Genomic DNA, 19,245 nt, shown 5'->3' with positions numbered 1-19,245 from the left:
CATCATGAACCACTTCTGTTTCTGACAATTCAAAAATTTGCAATGTAAATCATCCTGAGCATATAAACCATTCTCTGGAATAGCTGGTCTTGTGATGATGATTAGCTAGGTAATTTCACCTTCTGTTATACAATCAAACTTAAGTATACTTTAAAAGTATAATAAAAATAATTTAAAATAGCCAACAATTTTTGTGATTAAGGACTTTATGCTACCTTGATTGTGCATTTTGGCAATTTTGCACATTTTCAGATATTTATGATGAAGGGGGAACCATGATAGATGCAGTATTAATAATTTCATCAATTTTAGCACAGACCAATATATAAGAACACTAACATATTCCAGAATCAAACATGTTTATTCTGAAAAGCTACAATTGTCCAAGGAAAACAGTGCGTGATACATCTAAGAATATCCAGTTAAATTTGGGTGTTGAAATAACACCAACACTTTTAAATAATTATCATTTTGATTTAATAAATGATAAAATCAATTAAATAGAATTGAGACTTCATCAATGTCAAACGACTATTTTAGAAGCACAGAAGATATGTCTTTGTTTTCATGAAGTTAAGAACCTCTTAGAACTGTAAGACTTCTCACTACTAAGCATTTGAATCTGAATATTTTGATGGGCTCAACAATCAGTAAAACAAGCAGAATTACATAGGATTTAGCCACAAATCATTAGAGAACAGCTTTTCAAAATTGTCTTCATAATCAAGGGTTTTATTGAGGATGGGCTTATCCACAAATTCCACTAAACAATTCTGCATGCCACAGGGAGATTTCTCCAGCTCCAGAATGGTAATATTATTTGGAGAAGATGAAACAAGGATATCTCTAGGCACAAACAATGTTAATTGAGGGCCAAGGGATGGCCAGTAGCGTCCTAAATTAAAGCCATTAATCCAGACTTGTCCCTGCAAAGGAAAAAAAAAAGAATTTTAGCTATCCTGACTGCAACATTTATATGAAATCAAATCCAACAAAGCTCTAATTAAGAATTCAATTTATTATTATTTATTGATTAGCCTATAGGCCATGTCAATGTACAAAGTTCAAACACCTATTACCAATACAATCCTAAACAATTTAAAATAAGATACAATAGTTATAGGATAAAATGACCATTGTCTTACCTGAAGGGTCCTTTTCAGGGCGCTGCAACGGAGAGTCCAAAGAAGGGTTAAACACAGCCAATCTGCCCAGAACTGAATTGAAACTTTAAGCCACGCCTCTGGTGCCGACTCTCCTCAGATTTATTCAATGAAGACGTGGAACAGTTGCGCGCTGAAACTTCAACTGGAAGTCTAATATGGAACAAGTCAAAAATAGTCCAACAACAATAACAGAAACAACAAACAACACTGTGACTTCACAAACACCAGCGGAGAATAGACCCCAGGGCGGGGTGGACTCTCCGTTGCAGCGCCCTGAAAAGGACCCTTCAGGTAAGACAATGGTCATTTTCCAGGGCGCTGCTCTGGAGAGTCCAAAGAAGGGACATGCCCAAGCTAACTGTCACTAGGGCGGGAAGGCTCAGCCATCAGGGTCGCTCCGCTGGTATGGATGCCCTGAAGAACACGCCTCCCAAAGGCCCCTTCCGCCGATGCAAAACTGTCCAGTTTGTAATTTCGGACAAATGGAGACAGAGAAGTCCAGGTGGCCGCCTTGCAGATCTCTTCAATCGGTGCCTGTGTAGACCAGGCAGCTGTGGTGGCGGCGCTTCTAGTCGAATGTGCTGTGATATTGCGAGGCACAGGAACGGACTGTAAAACGTGGGCAAGCGCAATGCAGGCTCGCAGCCATCCGCCGATGGTAGATGAAGAGACCTTCTTGCCTTGAGAAGCTGGTTGAAAGGAGACGAATAGAGATTCGGATTTCCGAAAACTGGCCGTGCGCTTGATGTATCTGCGAATAGTCCTGCGCACATCCAGCATGTGCCAGCGCTTTTCCCTCGGGTGCCGAGGATGCGGACAAAAATCCGGAAGGACCACCTCCTGCGCCCGATGAAACCCGGAATTGACCTTCGGACTGAAGGAAGGGTCCAGCCTCAGGATTACTCTGTCGTTACGAATGAGACACAAGTCCTCTCTGACTGACAGGCAGCCAGTTCCGATATGCGACGAGCAGACGTGATAGCGACCAGAAAAACCGTCTTGAATGTGAGGTGTCTGAGACTGGCCGTCTTAATGGGCTCAAACGGGGGCCCGATGAGGAACCGCACACTACATTGAGATCCCAAGATGGGTATCTGTGGACCACTGGGGGTCTCAGGTTGGTCGCTCCCCTGAGGAAACTGCGGATGGTCGGATTCCGGCCAAGAGATGCGTAGCCCTCAACTGAGAGGATGGTTGACAGGGCTGCCGCCTGGCGCCTCACGGTGTTAGGTGCCAGGCCCTTGTCCAAACCTTCCTGCAGGAAGTCCAGGATGACAGGAACCGAAGCAAGGGGCGCAGACATACCATGAGCCGTGCACCAGCTGGCGAAGGATTTCCAAGTGGCGTCGTAGATGCGCGTCGTGGACTGCCATTGTGACGCTTGGATGGTGCCAATCACCTTGTCTGACAACTTGCCTCTGCTTAGGAGATCCCTCTCAAGTGCCAGACGGCCAGCTGCAGCCACTGGGGTTCTGGATGTTGAAGGGCCCCCTGGCTGAGAGAGATGTCCTATGGAGGAATCCGCCACGGTGGTGTGATCGAAAGACTCACCAAGTCTGCAAACCAGGTTCTCCTGGGCCAGTACGGTGCTACCCGCAGCACCTCCGCCTCCTCTGCTAGGATCTTCCTGATGACTCTGGGAAGAAGAGGTAGCGGGGGGAAAGCGTAAAGCAGACCTTTCGGCCACGGGCCGTGCAGCGCGTTGACTCCTTCCGCCCTCGGGTCGTGGAACCCTGTGAAGAACCGCGGAAGATGCGCGTTGGCCGCGGTGGCGAACAGGTCCACCAGCGGGAGGCCGAACCTCTGGGACAGTTGCTGGAACAGCAGCGGATGTAGACGCCACTCCGAGTGGTCGACTGTGGATCTGCTCAGCCAGTCCGCCTGGGTGTTGCTCGTGCCCGAGATGTGCTCCGCCTGAAGAGAAAGGAGATACCTCTCCACCCATCGACCCAAGAGCTCCGCCTCCTTCATCAGGGATCTGGAGCGCGTTCCCCCCTGTCGATTGATGTGCGCCTTGGTGGCAACATTGTCTGTCATGATGCGCACGTGGTGGCCCTGAACGGTGCTCTGGAAGCGCTTCAGCGCAAGCCTGACTGCCCTCAGCTCCAGCCAGTTGATGCTGTGAGCGGCTTCGGAAGGGGACCACCTGCCCTGTGCGAGCTGGTTGTGGCAGTGGGCCCCCCAACCGAACAGGCTGGCATCCGTTGTGATGGTGAGCCTGACTGGCTCCTTGAATGGCGACCCCTTTAACAGGGCCGGAGACAACCACCACTTAGAGAGCGACGTACCTCTGCTGGAACTGGAATCAGTCTTGTTGAGCTGCTTTCGTTTGTTCTTTGATATGGAAGCAGGAGCCACTGAAGGGGACGGGAGTGAAGTCTCGCCCAAGGCACGATTGACAGGCACGAGATCATCTTGCCGAGGAGCTGTGAGAGCTGAACCACCTTGACTAGACGTGACTGCTGCACCTGAACGACCATCTCCCGAAGGCTGGCCACCCTTTCTGGGGACAGGGATACTGTGCCCGAGGTGGTGTCGATGACGGCCCCTAGATGCTTCAGTCTGGTCGTGGGAACGAGATGACTTTTTTCCAGGTTGATGGTGAACCCGTGGTCCCGGAGGTAATGGAGGCCCGCGTAAGAGAACCTCAGGAACTTGCGGTGGGCTTTGCAGATAGGGATGTGGAGGTAGGCCTCTTTGAGGTCTATGGACGTTAGTATATCGCCTGGCCTGATGCCCCCAAGATGGACTGGAGGGACTGCATCTTGAACCTGCGATATGTCACGTGGTGATTGAACCTCTTTAGATCTAATATCCCCCTCCACCCTCCTGAGTTTTTGGGGACCAGAAACAGGATGGAGTAAAACCCTCTTCCTTCCTGGCCTGCTGGGACAGGTTCTATGGCCCTGATCTCCTTGAGGTGCCTTATCTCCTGTTCCATGAGGGATCTTTTGACTAACCCTGAGGGAACTGGACACCGGATGAAGTGGCGGGGAGGGGGGGACCAGAATTCTAAAGTGAGATCCATGCGGACCGTTTGAAGAACCCACTGGTCCGACGTGGTCTGCTCCCATTTGGCGTGGAACAACTGCAACCGCCCTCCTATGGGAGCTGACCTGTGATGGTCATTTATACCTCCTAAAGGGTCGGGAGCCGGAGCCCCCCCGAAATGGCCGCTTGGAGAAGGGCTGCTGGCGACCTCTGTCTCGAAAGGACTGACGGTCCTGAGACCGCTCACCCTGCTGGGGATACGCCCGATGATAGGGGGCGGAGCTGGTGGAGGGCTCATTGTTCCGAAAGGCCTCCCTCCTGTAAGAGCCAGGACCTTTACGATCAGGCTTTTTGGTGACTGATGGCATCACTTTCTTTTTGTCCTTGTTTTCCACAAGGACTGGATCAAGGACCTCACCAAACAGCTTGTCCCCTTTAAAGGGGGCAGTAACAAGCTTCCATTTGGAGCGCATATCCACATTCCAGTGCCTAAGCCACAGGAGGCGTCTGGAAGTAACATTAGATGCTAGGGCACGCGAGGCAAACTTAGCAGCATTCAGAGTGGCATCAGCAGTGTACTCTGTGGCTGCCATGATTTTATTGATATCCTGCCTGACTTTAACGTCCTTGGCAGGTATCTTCCTCAACAACTGCCTCAGCCACAGGAGAGCCGCCCTGGAGAAAAAGGAGGCTGAAGCGGAGGACTTAATGGCCCATGCAGCTGCCTGATGGGTCTTGTGACAAGCAGTTTCGGTTCTCTTGTCCTCAGCCTTGAGCCCCTCCAACAGGTCAGGAGGGAGCACAGAAGAGGAGGTAAGAGCCGCTATAGGGGGATCGATAGGAGGGAGCTTGAGCAGCTCCTCCAGGCTGGCATCCACCGTATATAGCTTCTTGTCATGGCTGCTGGGGGTAGCCATGGTAGCTGGCTGCGCCCACTGTCTTTGAACTAAATTGAGGAACATCTTGGGTACAGGAACTATTTCCTGGACCGAAATGGGTTCCTCAAAGAGATCCCCAGATAGATCATCAGGGTCTACAACCACCTGAGCTGGGGGGGGGGGTGGACCCCATGTGAGTTGAGATCTTAGCCTTATCTAAAATGGTTTTGAAATTATCCAAATTAAATAAGCCTGAAAAGTCCGGCTTTTTGGCGGGGCTTGCCTCATCCCCAGAGAATTCAGCTTCCTGCCTAGGAAGAAATTCCTCTTCTTCCTCCCAGTCTGACTCATCAGAGGCCACTGAAGAATGCAGGGACGGAGGTGGAAGGCTAGGAGTCATCTCTCTGGAATCCTCCTGGGGTTGCAAATGGTGGGTCTTGCGAGTGCGCTTGCCACCTTTTCGCATGCCTGCCTCAATGCCCTGGGAAATGGCCCTGTTAATTATTTCCTGCATTTCAGTGGATAGGTTAGGCCCTTGGGCCTCAATGGGGCGAACCCTTTGAGTGGGCCCGGGGATCGGCTGTTGAGGGGCTAAGGGCCCCATTGGAGCTGGTCCCTCCTCCATATCAGAGGGACAGGCAAAGAGATCAGCCTGATCAGCCATGGAATGGCCTGGAGAAGTTGCCATGGCCAAGGAATCCCCTTCTTCTTCACTATCAGAAATGGGGCCTCCCTGGGCTGGAGGAATTTCCCTGGAGGGCTCCCCAGGAGACACCGAAAGGGAAGATTGGGCCTGCTGTTGGGCTTTGGAAAACTGTTTTTCTAAGGCCTTCTGTCGCCTTAATGCATCTTTGTCTAGGCCTGAGCCCTGCTTGGGGCCATGCCTGGAGTAAGGCTTACTCCCTCTAATGGCCTCCCTGGCAGCTTTCCCGGCCTGTCTTACAGGGGCTCTGGAAGAGACACCCTCAGAAGTCTCAGGGACCTGATCTGCCATGGTAACAATCACTGGTTGGGGCAGTAGGGGGATGGGAAACCACCACTCACCACCTCCAGAAAGCCCACCGCAGCACGATGCTCCTGAGGAGACAGAGAAACTGCAAGGCCTGAAGTAGCTTGGAATTTCTTAGGCGCGAGCAGAATTCGCTCCCAGCGCCTGCAGGAGAGTAAAGGAGGCGACCCAGCAGGCCACGATCCCACGCCGCTATCACTTGCTTGGATTGGGGCCCAGATCGCCGGTCACACCGGGCAAGTCTGACTCCACGCGGCTCCTGCAAAGAGCCAGGCACCAGGCAGCTGCGGCAAAAACTTTTAAAAGTAAAGCCGGAAGATTGCACAATCCAAAATGGCGGCCGGAACTCACCGGAGCTTTGTGCGCCAATTTTAAAGAGGGAAGAAGCCAAAATGGCTGCCCTGGAAGCCCACGCAGCAATTTGACTTGCTAGAAGCACAAATTGCAACGGAGGGCTTCCAGTGGGAATCGGCCCCCAGTAGGGGTGCCCCAACAGCGCTGGCGTCGGCACTCCGACCCACGCGCTTCCCCCAACAGCTGCCTGCGGCTTCTAGGAGCCAGAGCAAAGCCCCGGACTCCAGGAGAGCCGAAAGGGTGAGAAAAACCCAATTAAAAAGGGAAAAAAACAAACTTAAATTTAAACTCACCAGCCTGCTCTAAAAATCCTTAAATATACTGTTTTAAAAAATTATTCTTCCTTTGGAGAGTCCAAGGAATCAATCTTAGAACTGGAGAAAATCTTAAGCGCGTCTACTGGGCTAGCTGAATTGAAAAAATCTGAGGAGAGTCGGCACCAGAGGCGTGGCTTAAAGTTTCAATTCAGTTCTGGGCAGATTGGCTGTGTTTAACCCTTCTTTGAACTCTCCAGAACAGCGCCCTGGAAAATACAATAATTTAGTACATAAATATGTAAAATAGAATAAAATGACATAACATTATATTTCTATATTACCCTTGCAATTTACCCCAATCAGGCCTGCATATGCCAATCTCAGTCGGACCATTTTAGACAGAAATTGTGCTGTATTAAATGTTGTTTTCAAATTCTGGCCACATATGAGGTATGTTGTTTTAATATGAGCCTCCCACTGGGCCAAACGTTTAATATATAGATCAAGGTACTTATCTCTCGCCCCCTTATACAGATAGCAATCGAATTAAGAATTCAAAATTCCCCACTCCAACAGTGACATAAGAATTTGGGTTTGGAGCATTTATTAAACAAGCAGCCAGAGGAATATTTGTAAGATTATATGAGGCACTACTGGATATGGCTTCAAATATGCTCAGAAAACCAAATGAGCAATCTATGGACAAAGCATCTCAACCTTAGCAACTTTAAGATGTGTAAATTTCAGATTCCACAATCAGGATGATCACACATCCCAAAGTTGCCATTGAGAAACCCTGATCTACTCACTGAAGCAGGTGGAAGTTGGGACTTGGAGTGATGGAAAGTGCCCATAAAGGCACTGATTAGTTGAAATTCAATTCCTTTTTTACACAGAAATGAAATCCTTCTGATAATCTCCTTAACCTCTCTGCTAACATGCGTTCTTGGAATCACTGACAGGTATTATGCTGGTTAGGAAAAACTGAAACAGTTTAAAAAATGAATTCAACCAAGTTATGCAAACTGCTTCTACAAATCACATTTTTAATTTTTGGCAACTCATTTTTTTAAACCTTTTAAACAGTAAAAAACATTTTAAGACCGTTCTAGAGATATGATCAATCACATTCCACAAAGTGTTAAATAAGTTTTAACCTCAGTACATTCTTATCAAAATTATCTCTTGCTGTGGCTTTAGCAAAATTGTCCTTGCTAGTCGTTTGTGTGTGTGTGTGTGTATGTGTGTGTGTGTGTGTAGACTGAGAAAAATACTTTTGCAGCATTAAGCTAAAATATTCTCTATTATTTAATACATAAAAAAGTAGAAGCTGCAAGTAAAATTCTCCCAAAAAGATGACCCTGAATTTAAAATGACCTCTGCAGAAAAGGCTTACTTGTTTTCATTACTATATTCATTGTGAATCCTACTCTCTTATTTCAAAAATAAATTATTGATGACAAAAATTCTAAGATTTCATTTAGTTAAAGATCTATATAATACTTTCATATAAAAGTTAGCCTTCATTGCACTTTATGCAAAGGCTCTTTAGCTGACCTTAAAGGGAGAACAGAGAAAAGATAGATTAATCAGTGGTCACTACCCAGGATGACTATATCCCATTTCTATATCAAAGGTAAAATTTCCAATTGCTGGAAATAGTAGGAAGAGTCTTACACAAGCCTTGCTTATGGATCCTACAGGCATCAAGTTGGGCGCAAAATACTGGAAAAGTCATTTAACTTAGTCTGATCCAGCAAAGTTCTTATGATTTTTGAAATAGACATTTGTGGGGGGGGGGGGAATGTAGGAGTTAAAAATGCAGTTATTTAAACTTTTGAACTGTGTAAATATGGTCTATCTTTATGTATCTATTGATGGCTGATTTATCTAAATGTCAACTTTCCAAAAAATTCCTATTCGTTTTTGGATTTAGCTTGGTCTAGGATGCTCACATTTTCCCAATTGAAACTATGGTTGATTCTGTTTATTGTGAAATTAAGGAACTTTTTCTGTCTTTTTATTGTTAGTTGTGCTCATGGATTCATTCCACTAGTCCTCTGCCTATCTGCCCTATGTAAGAGTTTATGTTGTAGATGACCCGTCTTTTGTTTTATGTAAGATATGTTGGAGGAATTTAGTTAGTTTGCATGCTATGGTGATGCCATGTGGTTGTAATAGTCTGTGGTTGTTCTGAGATGTTTTTGATATTTTGCAGTAATATCCTTTTTATAGCTTGCATTAGATGTGCTGTAAATATTTGACAAGTCAGGCATTTTCTGCTAAAGATTCAAGGATACCCATGGACTATGTTGTTTGGGAAGTCTGTTTCTTTTTTCTTCTGAAACCTGTCAGCACCCTAGATCAAGAAGCATTATTCAAAAGAAACATTAAAAAGGAAGGAAAAAAGATCAAAATACATCCTTTCAAGCAACCAAAGTTAAAATAAGCACAAAAAAAATGGTAAGAGAACATCTGTCTGATCTTGATGAATACAAATTACCGGGATCTGATTTGACTACCTTACTTTTCTTACTATAAGATGCACTCGCCCCACCCTAAAAGAGGCTGAAAATTTGGGTTTGTCTTATACTCCGAATGTAGCTTTTTTTCCAGCCCTAATGAGGCACTAACAAGTGAAGCGATCTTTCGTGCTTTGCCTGCTTTTCTCATTGCTGCTCCCTCCAACATTAGTGCCTCATTAGGGCTGAAAAAAACTTTGAATATTTTTACTGCAACATACTCACCCCTTTGGTACATCCGGTACATCTAAGTGAGGATTGGAATAGTACAGATGAAACAAAATGGAGTCTGTGCTTCAAAAACAATTTTTCAAGGAATGGAAAATCTACTTTTCTCTAATGCAACACTTCTTTTGCAAATTGTGGCTATCTTCTTTGAATTTTCTCATTTAAGTATTCCCTTCAACTTTTCTGTGGAGCAGATAATTTGCTTGTATTACTGCTCCAAGTTTCCAGAATAGAAATAGCATCGATCATGCTGGTTGATTTTGGTGAAGAGGGCGGGGTTTCAGGAGGCAAAGAATGTATTCAGTGTATAAGACACACCCAGATTTTCAGCCTCTTTTTTGAGGGAAAAAGGTGTGTCTTATACTCCGAAAAGATGTGTCTTGTACTCAAAATTTCCACTGGAAACCTGCTGGATTTCAACCGTGGTCCATCACATGTGGTAATATGTGCCAGGTATTTGTTTACATTTCCAACAGTTTGGAGAAATATTGTTAAAGATTTGGCCAATCTTACTGGGGGCAGATGCAACCTATAGAGCATTTTATAGAGATTTTCCTTATATGATGTGGCCATTGTCAATTTCTGATTTCTCTCCCAAAGCTTTTGCCATTTATCCAAATCTATATTATATCCAAACTTTTTAGCCCATACTATCATCATCTCTTTAACTTGTTCTTCTTCCATTTTATAAATTAATAAATAATTGTATAGTATCCTTATCAATTTGTCACCAATCCCCACTAATATCTTGTCCAATTTTGTTAATTCTCTATAAAATCCCCATGTTTTCACATCTTTCACATAACACAATTGTATCTGTGGGTATGACCACTACTCTAATTTCACCCCTTAATCCAGCAGTTCTCAACCTGTAGGTCGTGACCCCTTTGGGGGTCAAATGACCCTTTCACGGGGGTCGCCTAAGACCATCGGAAAAGACATATTTTCGATGGTCTTAGGAACTGAGACACCTGCGTGCCAGTGTTCGGAACCAGGGGAGTGGTGGCAGCGGGTGCTGCCTTGCGAAAGGGTGGGCTACCTGAAAGGAGCAGAGGTGCAAGGACAACTGGTGCCCAGCCAATTGCGACACGAGAGGCACCTGTGGGCGGATCAGACGGCTGCACTTGACGAGGGCAGGGGAAGTGGGAGAATGGAGCGCCTGAGCACCGGCGAGGCAGTGCCCTGAGAGGTGGCTGGGCTGAGTTCAGTCTCCCAGCAGCGAGGGGAGGGGAGGGGACGCCGGGAAGGAGCCGAGAATCAAGATGGGAAGGATGGCGATGATGTCCCTTCTGCCTCCTCGAAGACTCAGAAGTTCACGCGGGCGCTCTGCAGCAGCTGGCTTGAGACGTTTGGGTTTTCCCTTTTCTGTAAAAACTTCTGTCCATTCACTCGCCTTCGTTTCCTTCCCGCGATATCTATGAATGAATGAGTGGTTGGAAAACTTGGGAGCGAGAGGGTTCCAGTAGTTTAGGGATGTGAGGGGGAAAAAAGGTAGCCATCATAAAACATCTTCAGCAGCCGCTTTGAAAAAAAATAAAATACTAAATCTTTTTAATTTTAAGTTTTAAGCTTCCATGCTTAGAATAGAATGGAATGGGAAAATAGAATGGAATAAGAATGGGAATAGGAAAATGTGCGTGTGTATTTTGAATATTTGTAAATAAAAAAAATATTTTAAAAAATTGGGTGTATCAATGCTTCCAAGGTGGAGAGCCAGACTGGTACTTCCCTATAGTTTTGTTGTTTAATTTTGTCCCACACTGATAACAATGTATTTCTTATATAATGTCTTTGGAAATATCGATGTGCCATATTTCTCCCGTACCAGAGAAATGCATGCCACCCTAATTGAAGGTCGTGACTCTCCAATAAGAATAGTTTTCTATTCCTCAAAGTTATCCACTCTTTCACCCATGAGTGTAGCTGCTTGGTAATACAATTCCCAGTCAGGCAGACCAAAACCTCCTTTCCCTTTTGACTCTTGAAGTAGTTTTAGTTTTATTCTCGTTTTTTTCCAGTTCCAAATGAATTTCAACGTTATTTTATTCAATTCCTCAAAATATTTTTTCTCTAGTTTTATTGGTATTGTTTGGAATAAAAAAATATCTTCAGTAGTATGTTCATCTTTATTGCAGATATTCTACCCATCATGGAAACTTGCAAGCTTTTCCATCTCTCCATATCCAGTTTAATTTGATGCATTAATTTTGTATAATTGTTCTCTTTGATTGTTATACATCTTACTGTTAAATAGATTCCTAAGTATTTCGCTTTTTTCACTATCTGGATATTCATTTTCTTTATTAATTCATCCCAAAGATTTTTAACTATTATTTTGGTTTTTTTCCTTATTTATTTTTAGTCCAGCAACCTCTCCATCAGTGGTGGGATACGACCGGTATGCCCCAGTACAGGTGTACTGGTGCCTGCTGGGAGCACCAGGTACCGTTCCGATACGGTGCTCTGGAGGACCCACCTGCCCGCCCGCTCTCCTTACCTCTATTTGAGCCGACCAGGGCATTTGCGCATGTGCATGGAATGTACAGTGCCTCCGCGACGCTCCGCCGGGCAACTAGAGCGTTGTGGGCAGTGGGTACGCATACGTGCACTGCACGCATGCACATGGTGGATGGCCGGCTCCGTTGCAGCATACCAGTTGCAACGGGAGCTGGAACCCACCACTGCTCTCCATATTCCTCTAATTCCTCTATGAGTCTTGGGCCTGATTTTAATGAGACCTCTAAGTTGAAAATCGTCTCCAAATGCTTGTAATTTGTACTTTTCTCTTTTGGTTTCCATTCCTTTGATTTGCTTATCTTGCCTGAGGTTTCTAGTTAATACTTCCAGTGTTAAGATAAGTAACAATGGAGCTAATGGGCAGCCTTTCCTTGTACCTTTTTCAATTGAAAAGTTTTCAATCACCTCCACATTCACAATCACTTTGGCTTTCATCTTTGTGTATATTACCTTCAACATATTTATAAATGTATCTCCAAAATCCATATGTCTTAATTGATGTAATATGAATTGCCAGTTCACATTATCAAACATCTTTTGGGCATCTAAAAACAACTGTGCCAATTGCTTTTCACTATATGTTTTGCAGTATTCCAATGTATCAAACATCGTTCTCATATTATTTCTTATTTGCCTTTTCAGTAGAAAGCTATTTTGGTCAGAGTGTATGAACTCCTTCAAAGAACTCTTCAGTATTTCTGCTATTATTGAGGTGAATATTTTATAGTTGGCATTTAGTAGGATATGGGTCTGTAGTTTTTAATTTGCATTAAGTCTGAATCTTCTTTTGGTATCAAAGTAATGTTAGTTTCCATCCATGATGGTGGTCTATTCAGGAAAGACTGCATTTTATACCCTGTTTCCCTGAAAATAAGACCTCCCCAAAAATATTGCAACACAGCAGCAGCCATGAGGTGACCATGCTCACTACCTCCTGCACCTCAAAAATAATATATTTTCCCCAAAATAAGGCCAAATGCTTTTTTCAGGGGTCAAAAGAAAAAGAAAAGAAGACCCTGTCTTATTTTCAGGGAAGCACAGTATCTCTAATAATGGTTGGCCCAGAGTATCTTGTAGCTCTTTATATATTTCTGCCATTAGTCCATCTGGGCAAGGTATTTTTTTAAAAAAATTAATCACCGCTGCTAGTTCTGTCATTGTTATCCTCTCGTTCAGCATATATTTCATTGCTTCTGGAACCTAGGCAAGAGAGCTTTTTCCAGGTATTGTAATATTTTTTCTTCTGGGTGTTGCTCATTATCATCATATACTGTACTTTTTGGAGTATAAGATGCACTTCCCCCCCCCTACAACAGGGTGAAAATTTGGGTGTGTCTTATACACCAAATGTAGCTCTGCCCACCCACTGGCCCCCACCCTTTGGCCTCTGCCTCCCAGCAATTTGCCTTCTTGCAGCAAACAGCCTGTTTCAGTTTCAGCACAGCTTGATTAGCACAAGCAGCTGATTGTTGATTGGATTGGCTTCCTGATCATCAGCTGCAGGGATTGCCATTGCCTATTGCCGCCTCCGCAAGCCCCATTTTCTGCCCATTCTGATTCCCGCAACCTGGAACGGATGGAAAATGGGGTGCACAGAGGCCAAAACCGGGAAGTGCAAAAGCTGAAAACATGATGCGGAGGCCAAAAATGGGGTGCACAGAGTCAGCAACAGGGTATGGCAATCCCTGCAGCCTGAAACAACTGATCGCCGGGAGGCCAATCTGACAATCAACTGCTTGTGCTAATCAGGCTGTGCTGAAACTGAAACAGGCTGTTTGCTGCAAGGAGGCAAATTGCTGGGAGGCAGAGGCAGATTTTTTTTCTTGTTTTCCTCCCCAAAAGCTAGGTGAGACTCATATTTTGGAGCGTCTTATACTTCTACAGAAGTCTTGGATAGCATTCTTTTTTTCCTCAATTTGATAATGTAAAGTTCCATCTTTGTCTTGCAATTTACTTATGCATTTTTGTTCTTTCCTCTTTTTTAAAAAAGTTTTGTTTCATTCTTTTTATATGTTGCACCAGATCTTCTTTTTCAAGGATATTCAATTTGTGTTTAGTTAGTTCCATTTGCTGTTTTAAATTTATTTTTTGTGATTCCTTTTGTAACTGTGCTTCAAGTCTTCTATATTCTTCTTCTAAAGTTCTTTGTTGTTGCTTCTTCCTTTTATTTTTGTTCGCTATAAATATTATAACATCCCCTCATATATGCTTTTGCTGTGTCCCATAGGTTTTGTAATGTTGTATCTTGTTTCCTATTTTCTTTAAAGAAGAATCCCATTTGTTTTTCCAACATCTGCCTAAATTCCATATCATTTAGTATTGATTGGTTCGGAGTCCATCTTGTACTTTTCTTTTGCCCTTTCTAGCTGATTCTCATTTGATTGTGATCTGCCCTTAGATCTGTATATATTTCCACCTCATATACATTAGTATTTAATTCCATCAACATCCATAACATATCTATTCTGGACCAGGATTGGTGTCTGTTAGAATAAAATGTGCATTGGTTTTTCCCCTGGTTTCTCTCTCTCCATACATCTTGTATGTTTAACTCTTTTGCCATTCTAAATAAGATTCTAGGTAGAGTCCTTCTTACTCCTTTCCTTGTTCTATTACTTTTATAGTCCATTTTTTTGTCTATTACTGCATTGAAGTCTCCTAGGAGACAAAGATTATTGCATTCCATATCACGTATAGTATTATATAGTTTTTTATAAAATTGTTTTTGTCCATTATTTGGTGCATAGATTGCAACTAGGAGTACCCTCTTTTGATTTAGTGTTACTTCCACAATCAGGATTCTTTCCTCTTCATCATTATATATTTGGTTAGCTTGAATTGTTTCTTTAACAAATGACACCACTCCTCTCTTCTTTTGTTGTGATAACAACACAAAACTTCCCCAATTTAGAATACTCCAGTAGTTGTTTTTCTTTTTCTTTTACATTGATTTCTTGTAGTGATATGTCTAGATTCAATCTTTATAACTTATTGAAGGTTTTTTTTCCCTTTTATGGGTGAGTTCAATCCATTGATGTTTAATGATAGTAAAGATCTTCTTGCATTGTTCTATCTATATCTGGGTCTTATACTACTGGTTGTTCTTATTTCTCTCAGTTCTTTGGGTCTTACTCTGTTGCTCTCTGTTCTGTCCCTTTTCTCTTTTTCACTTTCCTTTTGCTACAATTTCTTTTCTTCTGTAGCAAGCATCCCTTGATCTCTATCTTTTATTGCTTCCCTCTCCCCCAGTTCCTCTTTGGTACCAAAATGCTGATTGTAAAACTCCATTGCTTTATTCAGTGAGTTCACTCTATGTCTCTTTTCATGTCATGTGGCTATTATTTCTTCCAGAGTCAACCATCTGAAATTAATGTTATAAATCAACAATTGGTACGGCTTCCACAACTCTCTAACTCTTCTTGGGATCTGTTTTAGAACTACCAATTGTTTCCCTTTACACTGTATTGGCTCATCTCTCGTCTTGTTAAGCACTTCGTCCATCATCGATTTCTTCAGGAATCTTATGTGCACTCCTTTGGTAGATAGTGTCTCCTTGCGTAGTTCATATGTATTCTGTATGTTTCATCAATTTCTACCAACATCTCTTCTTTCTCTGCCCCTAATGCCTTTGCTAGTAACTATGCCATAGCATCCAGTAGGTCTTGATAATGTGCTGCCTTTTCTGTCTCTAGCAATATCACTGTTTCTAACTCTTTATTTGCCTGGGTTAATCTATCGTTTATTTCATCTACTCTTCTTTCTTCTTTTTTCCATCCTCTCTTCTATTTCCTGAATTTTCTGTTCATTTTTTGTAATCAATTGCTGGAAGTTTTCAAAATTTTCATCCATCTTTTGTATCTTTTCTTTTAATTCTCCCATATCGTTTCTCACTTTTCCTATTTCTCTCTTCATTTCATCATGGTGTTTTGTCATGGATTTCTGCAGCAATTGGAACATAGACTGCAATTCGTTAAATATTTGATCTCTCCCTTTGCAACGTATCTTCTATTTTTTTAAAAGTTTTTATTTTTAAACAAACATAAAACAAACAAACATAAACACACACAGAGTATAAAAACCCTTCTCCAATTACTTACAGTGTGTCGATTGGTTACAAAACGTTTGTGTTTCCTCACAATAGTCTTCACTTGCAATTTACATAAAGTCTCATATTATCAAATATATATGTATACAATTATTATAATTATTAAACATTCATTTGACTATAGCAATTATTACATCCTTTTTATGAAAGTATTCTAAATTTAAAATAAATTTATATTATGGCATTTCATTACATCATCCTGAAATCATCCAATAGTATTACATCTTTATAGTCTATTCTATATAGAATTGTTCATCTTTTATAACAAAGCTTTTCAGCGTCCTCTCCATAGTCCACACGTACAATTTGTGTAAAATTTCATATTATCAATCTAGTGTATATATATATATATATGCATTATTATCATTATTAATCATTTATTTGACTATAACTATTACTTTATTTTACACATAATACTCTAAATTTAGCTAAGTTTAACTTAATTTTTATTATAACATTTCATTTCATCGTCCTGTGTCTTTCCATTAGTAGTGCAATCCTATATCTCTTGCCATTTGTAGTATTTGTATTCTAATTGTTCTCTTGATAAGTCTTATTTGGACTCCTCTTGGCACCTTGTAGTTCATTGCATATCTTGTAAAGACTCTAAACCCTCCATCTGTTCCTTCCATCAGCTTGCCTTTAGTTATCACTGATGCTTCTGCAAGAATTTCTCTCATTGTTTCTGCCAGATTTTCTCCCTTTTCTTCTTCCACATTTTGAGGTTTGAGTTAGAGTTCCAGTTCGTTAATCTCTCCTTTCAACATTCCACTCCTGTCATTTCCAACCATGCTCGATTTGCTGTCAATATCAACAATTATCGCTTTGTTCATATTTTTCTTCAACTTTTTGAACTCTATCCTCAAATTTCATCATCATTTTGTAAATATTCTCAACTCTTCCCTCTATTTTTTCTGTTTTTTGTTCTATATTCTCCATTCTCTTTTCAATGTCCTCTGTACTTATTTGTACTTTTTGAATTTCTAGCATAATCATGTTAGTTCTTTTTCTTCTTCATGTTGTGCCTTTCTTCCAGGTTATAAACACTGCCACTAAAACATCCAAGGCTTTTTTGTTAAGTTTCAAACAAGTTCACAATAATCTTTCAAGTCAAGGCTTTCTCTTCACTCCAGTCCAGCTATTGATAGTACTCCAGAAGAGCACTTGCATAAACAATCCATACTCTTCCCAATATCCCTTTCGATAAACAAAATCAGGAACCTTGAAATATAAGTCAGATGTTCAAAGGGAATAAGAAAAAAAACAATGTTTCCAAGCCTCCAGCCTCTAGGTGGCAGCGTTACTTCTTTTCCCTCTGCTTTTACCCCCTCTTTGAATTCCAAACTTAAGAAAAAAATTCTTAAAAAGAAACAATCCAGCCGAGCATTGAAAAAAGAAAAGAAAGAAATTCAAAAAGAGGAAAAATAGAAAAAGAAGGAAAAAATAAACCTGTCCAATTTAAAAAGTAAGAGGTATTTGTAAAAATTCCATCCATTAATTTTTTTAAAAAAAGGACAACACACTAAGTTTAATTCAGGCTTAATTCGCCGCTTACTGTCTTCAATTTTAATTTTACTCTAAATCTTTTTGGGTGTTCTCTTCTCTAATAGTAAAAGATTATCATTTTGACACACACTCTCTCCTGCTTTTCTTCCGTTCAGGGGCTGTCCCAACCTCCTGCAGCTTAATGGCTGCTTCTCTGTTGCCAGAAAAAGAGCTTCTCCTGGATCAGTCAGGGACTTTGCGATGTCCCTGAGATCAACAGGATGTGCCCTTCTCTATCACCATCTCTACGGGACGGTTTAGGTCCAAAAGGACCGTCCAGCAGCAGAGATATCGACAGCAATCTTGGTGCTCCAAGATTGCATGTCGTATCCTAGCAATGTCAGCCCACCTCCTCACAACATATCTTCTATTGATCTCTGTTTGGATGGGCTTAAAGTGGCGTAGGAGGAGGAGGAGGCAGGTTTCCTCACTATCCCTATCTTTATTAGGTTTGTAGTGCTTGTCATGGTCAACCATTTTTCCTCAGATTTTTTTGTACTCAGTATATCCACCACCTTTTAACACGTATAAACCCTCCAGCACCCCAATCTTGCTTGAGCTATAGATATAGACAAAGACGTAAATGTCTTTCAGATCAAATCTCACTTCAGTCCTCCCTTTAGACCATTCTTTTTGTAATCCACAATGTCTTATATGCAATTAGAAGAGAAAATAATAATAATGGTAATAATAATAATAGTAATGATCCCAGGATAGGAAGAAGAAATTTGTAATCCAAGAGGGACCACTGCTTATCATTAGCATTCTGCTTTATCTGTCTAATAGTATTATGAGGAGTCATCGAGAGACGTCATGAATGGGTGTGCGAGTGGGTTCTCCACAAACCACAGCCGGTTTCTGTCTGTCTGAGAGGCTCCTTGGAACCGAAGTTGCCCTGTAGGGGTGATGGGAGAGAAAGGGCTCTCCATTGATCGCAAATGGGCAGCAGTCCATTTTGCTAGTCAGGAGTAATCCTTCTTGAAAGAAGGCGGAGAAGAAGACAGCCATTAATGGCCAAACCGAAGCAATGACAACTGGTCAGAGCAAGCAGTGAGAAAGTGGAAGTAAGTAATGGATAGGAACAACTTCCACCAAAGTGAGCGAATTTCCCTATGCTGATTTAAGAAGAAAGGGGGACTTCAGTGAAAAGGAGGGGAGGTATTTTCTCCCTCCCCCACCTTGGAAGTGGTGGGGAAAAACATGCAGCAGTTATAGATCCATAAGAATAAGAAAGGAGTAAAGGGAGAGGAGTTGTGGTTAAAAAAAAAACTGGAGAGACTGAACTGGACTAGAGTTTGCAAAAGAAGATTTGGACAGAGTTAACTTTGGATAGATATAATCTGAGTCACTTTCATGGACTGTGGGTTAAAATAGGGAAAATAAAATGATCTCCCCTTCTTGCACTGACATATAAATCACTATGAGAAGAAAAGTAAGGAGCAAGGAGGATATCTACTGGGCAAAGAGGACATATAACTGAAGAACTGTGGAAGTGATGAATAACCCTTCTTTGTTTTTCTTTCTCTTTTCCTGGATATCTTATAACCCATAAGCGTGATGGCGAACCTATGGCAAGCGTCCATAGGTGGCACGTGGAGCCATTTCTTAGGGCACATGAGGCGTTGCCCTGTCAGCTGCAGCGCGCATGCAGATTTTGGCCTTCATTTCTGGCT

At 42.4% G+C, this 19,245-nt stretch overlaps 2 protein-coding genes across 4 annotated transcripts in view; both read right to left on the bottom strand.

The window, feature by feature from the left end:
• Positions 1-342: 342 nt before the first annotated feature.
• Positions 343-19,245, bottom strand: part of GLB1 (galactosidase beta 1) — a 187,334-nt gene continuing 168,431 nt past the window's right edge. For all 3 annotated transcript variants that reach the window (XM_081969808.1, XM_081969810.1, XM_081969809.1), the window contains one exon: positions 343-926. In XM_081969808.1, coding sequence (XP_081825934.1) covers positions 666-926 — 261 coding nt within the window. In that variant the 3' untranslated portion in view covers positions 343-665. The remainder of the gene's footprint in view (positions 927-19,245) is intronic.
• On the bottom strand, positions 4,275-6,724 carry LOC309400975 (lamina-associated polypeptide 2, isoforms alpha/zeta-like). The gene is made up of 2 exons (XM_081969815.1): positions 6,018-6,724; positions 4,275-5,896 (listed from the first exon to the last, which is right to left on the bottom strand). Exon 2 carries the CDS (start codon positions 5,117-5,119, stop codon positions 4,292-4,294), a length of 828 nt encoding a protein of 275 aa, XP_081825941.1. The 5' UTR covers positions 5,120-5,896; positions 6,018-6,724; the 3' UTR covers positions 4,275-4,291.

The sequence above is a fragment of the Natrix helvetica genome, assembly GCF_964273705.1.
Source record: "Natrix helvetica genome assembly, chromosome: Z".
Classification (NCBI taxonomy): Eukaryota; Metazoa; Chordata; class Lepidosauria; order Squamata; family Natricidae; genus Natrix; species Natrix helvetica.
Note: the sequence above shows the minus strand (reverse complement) of the source record. Positions and strands in the feature narration are given on the sequence as shown.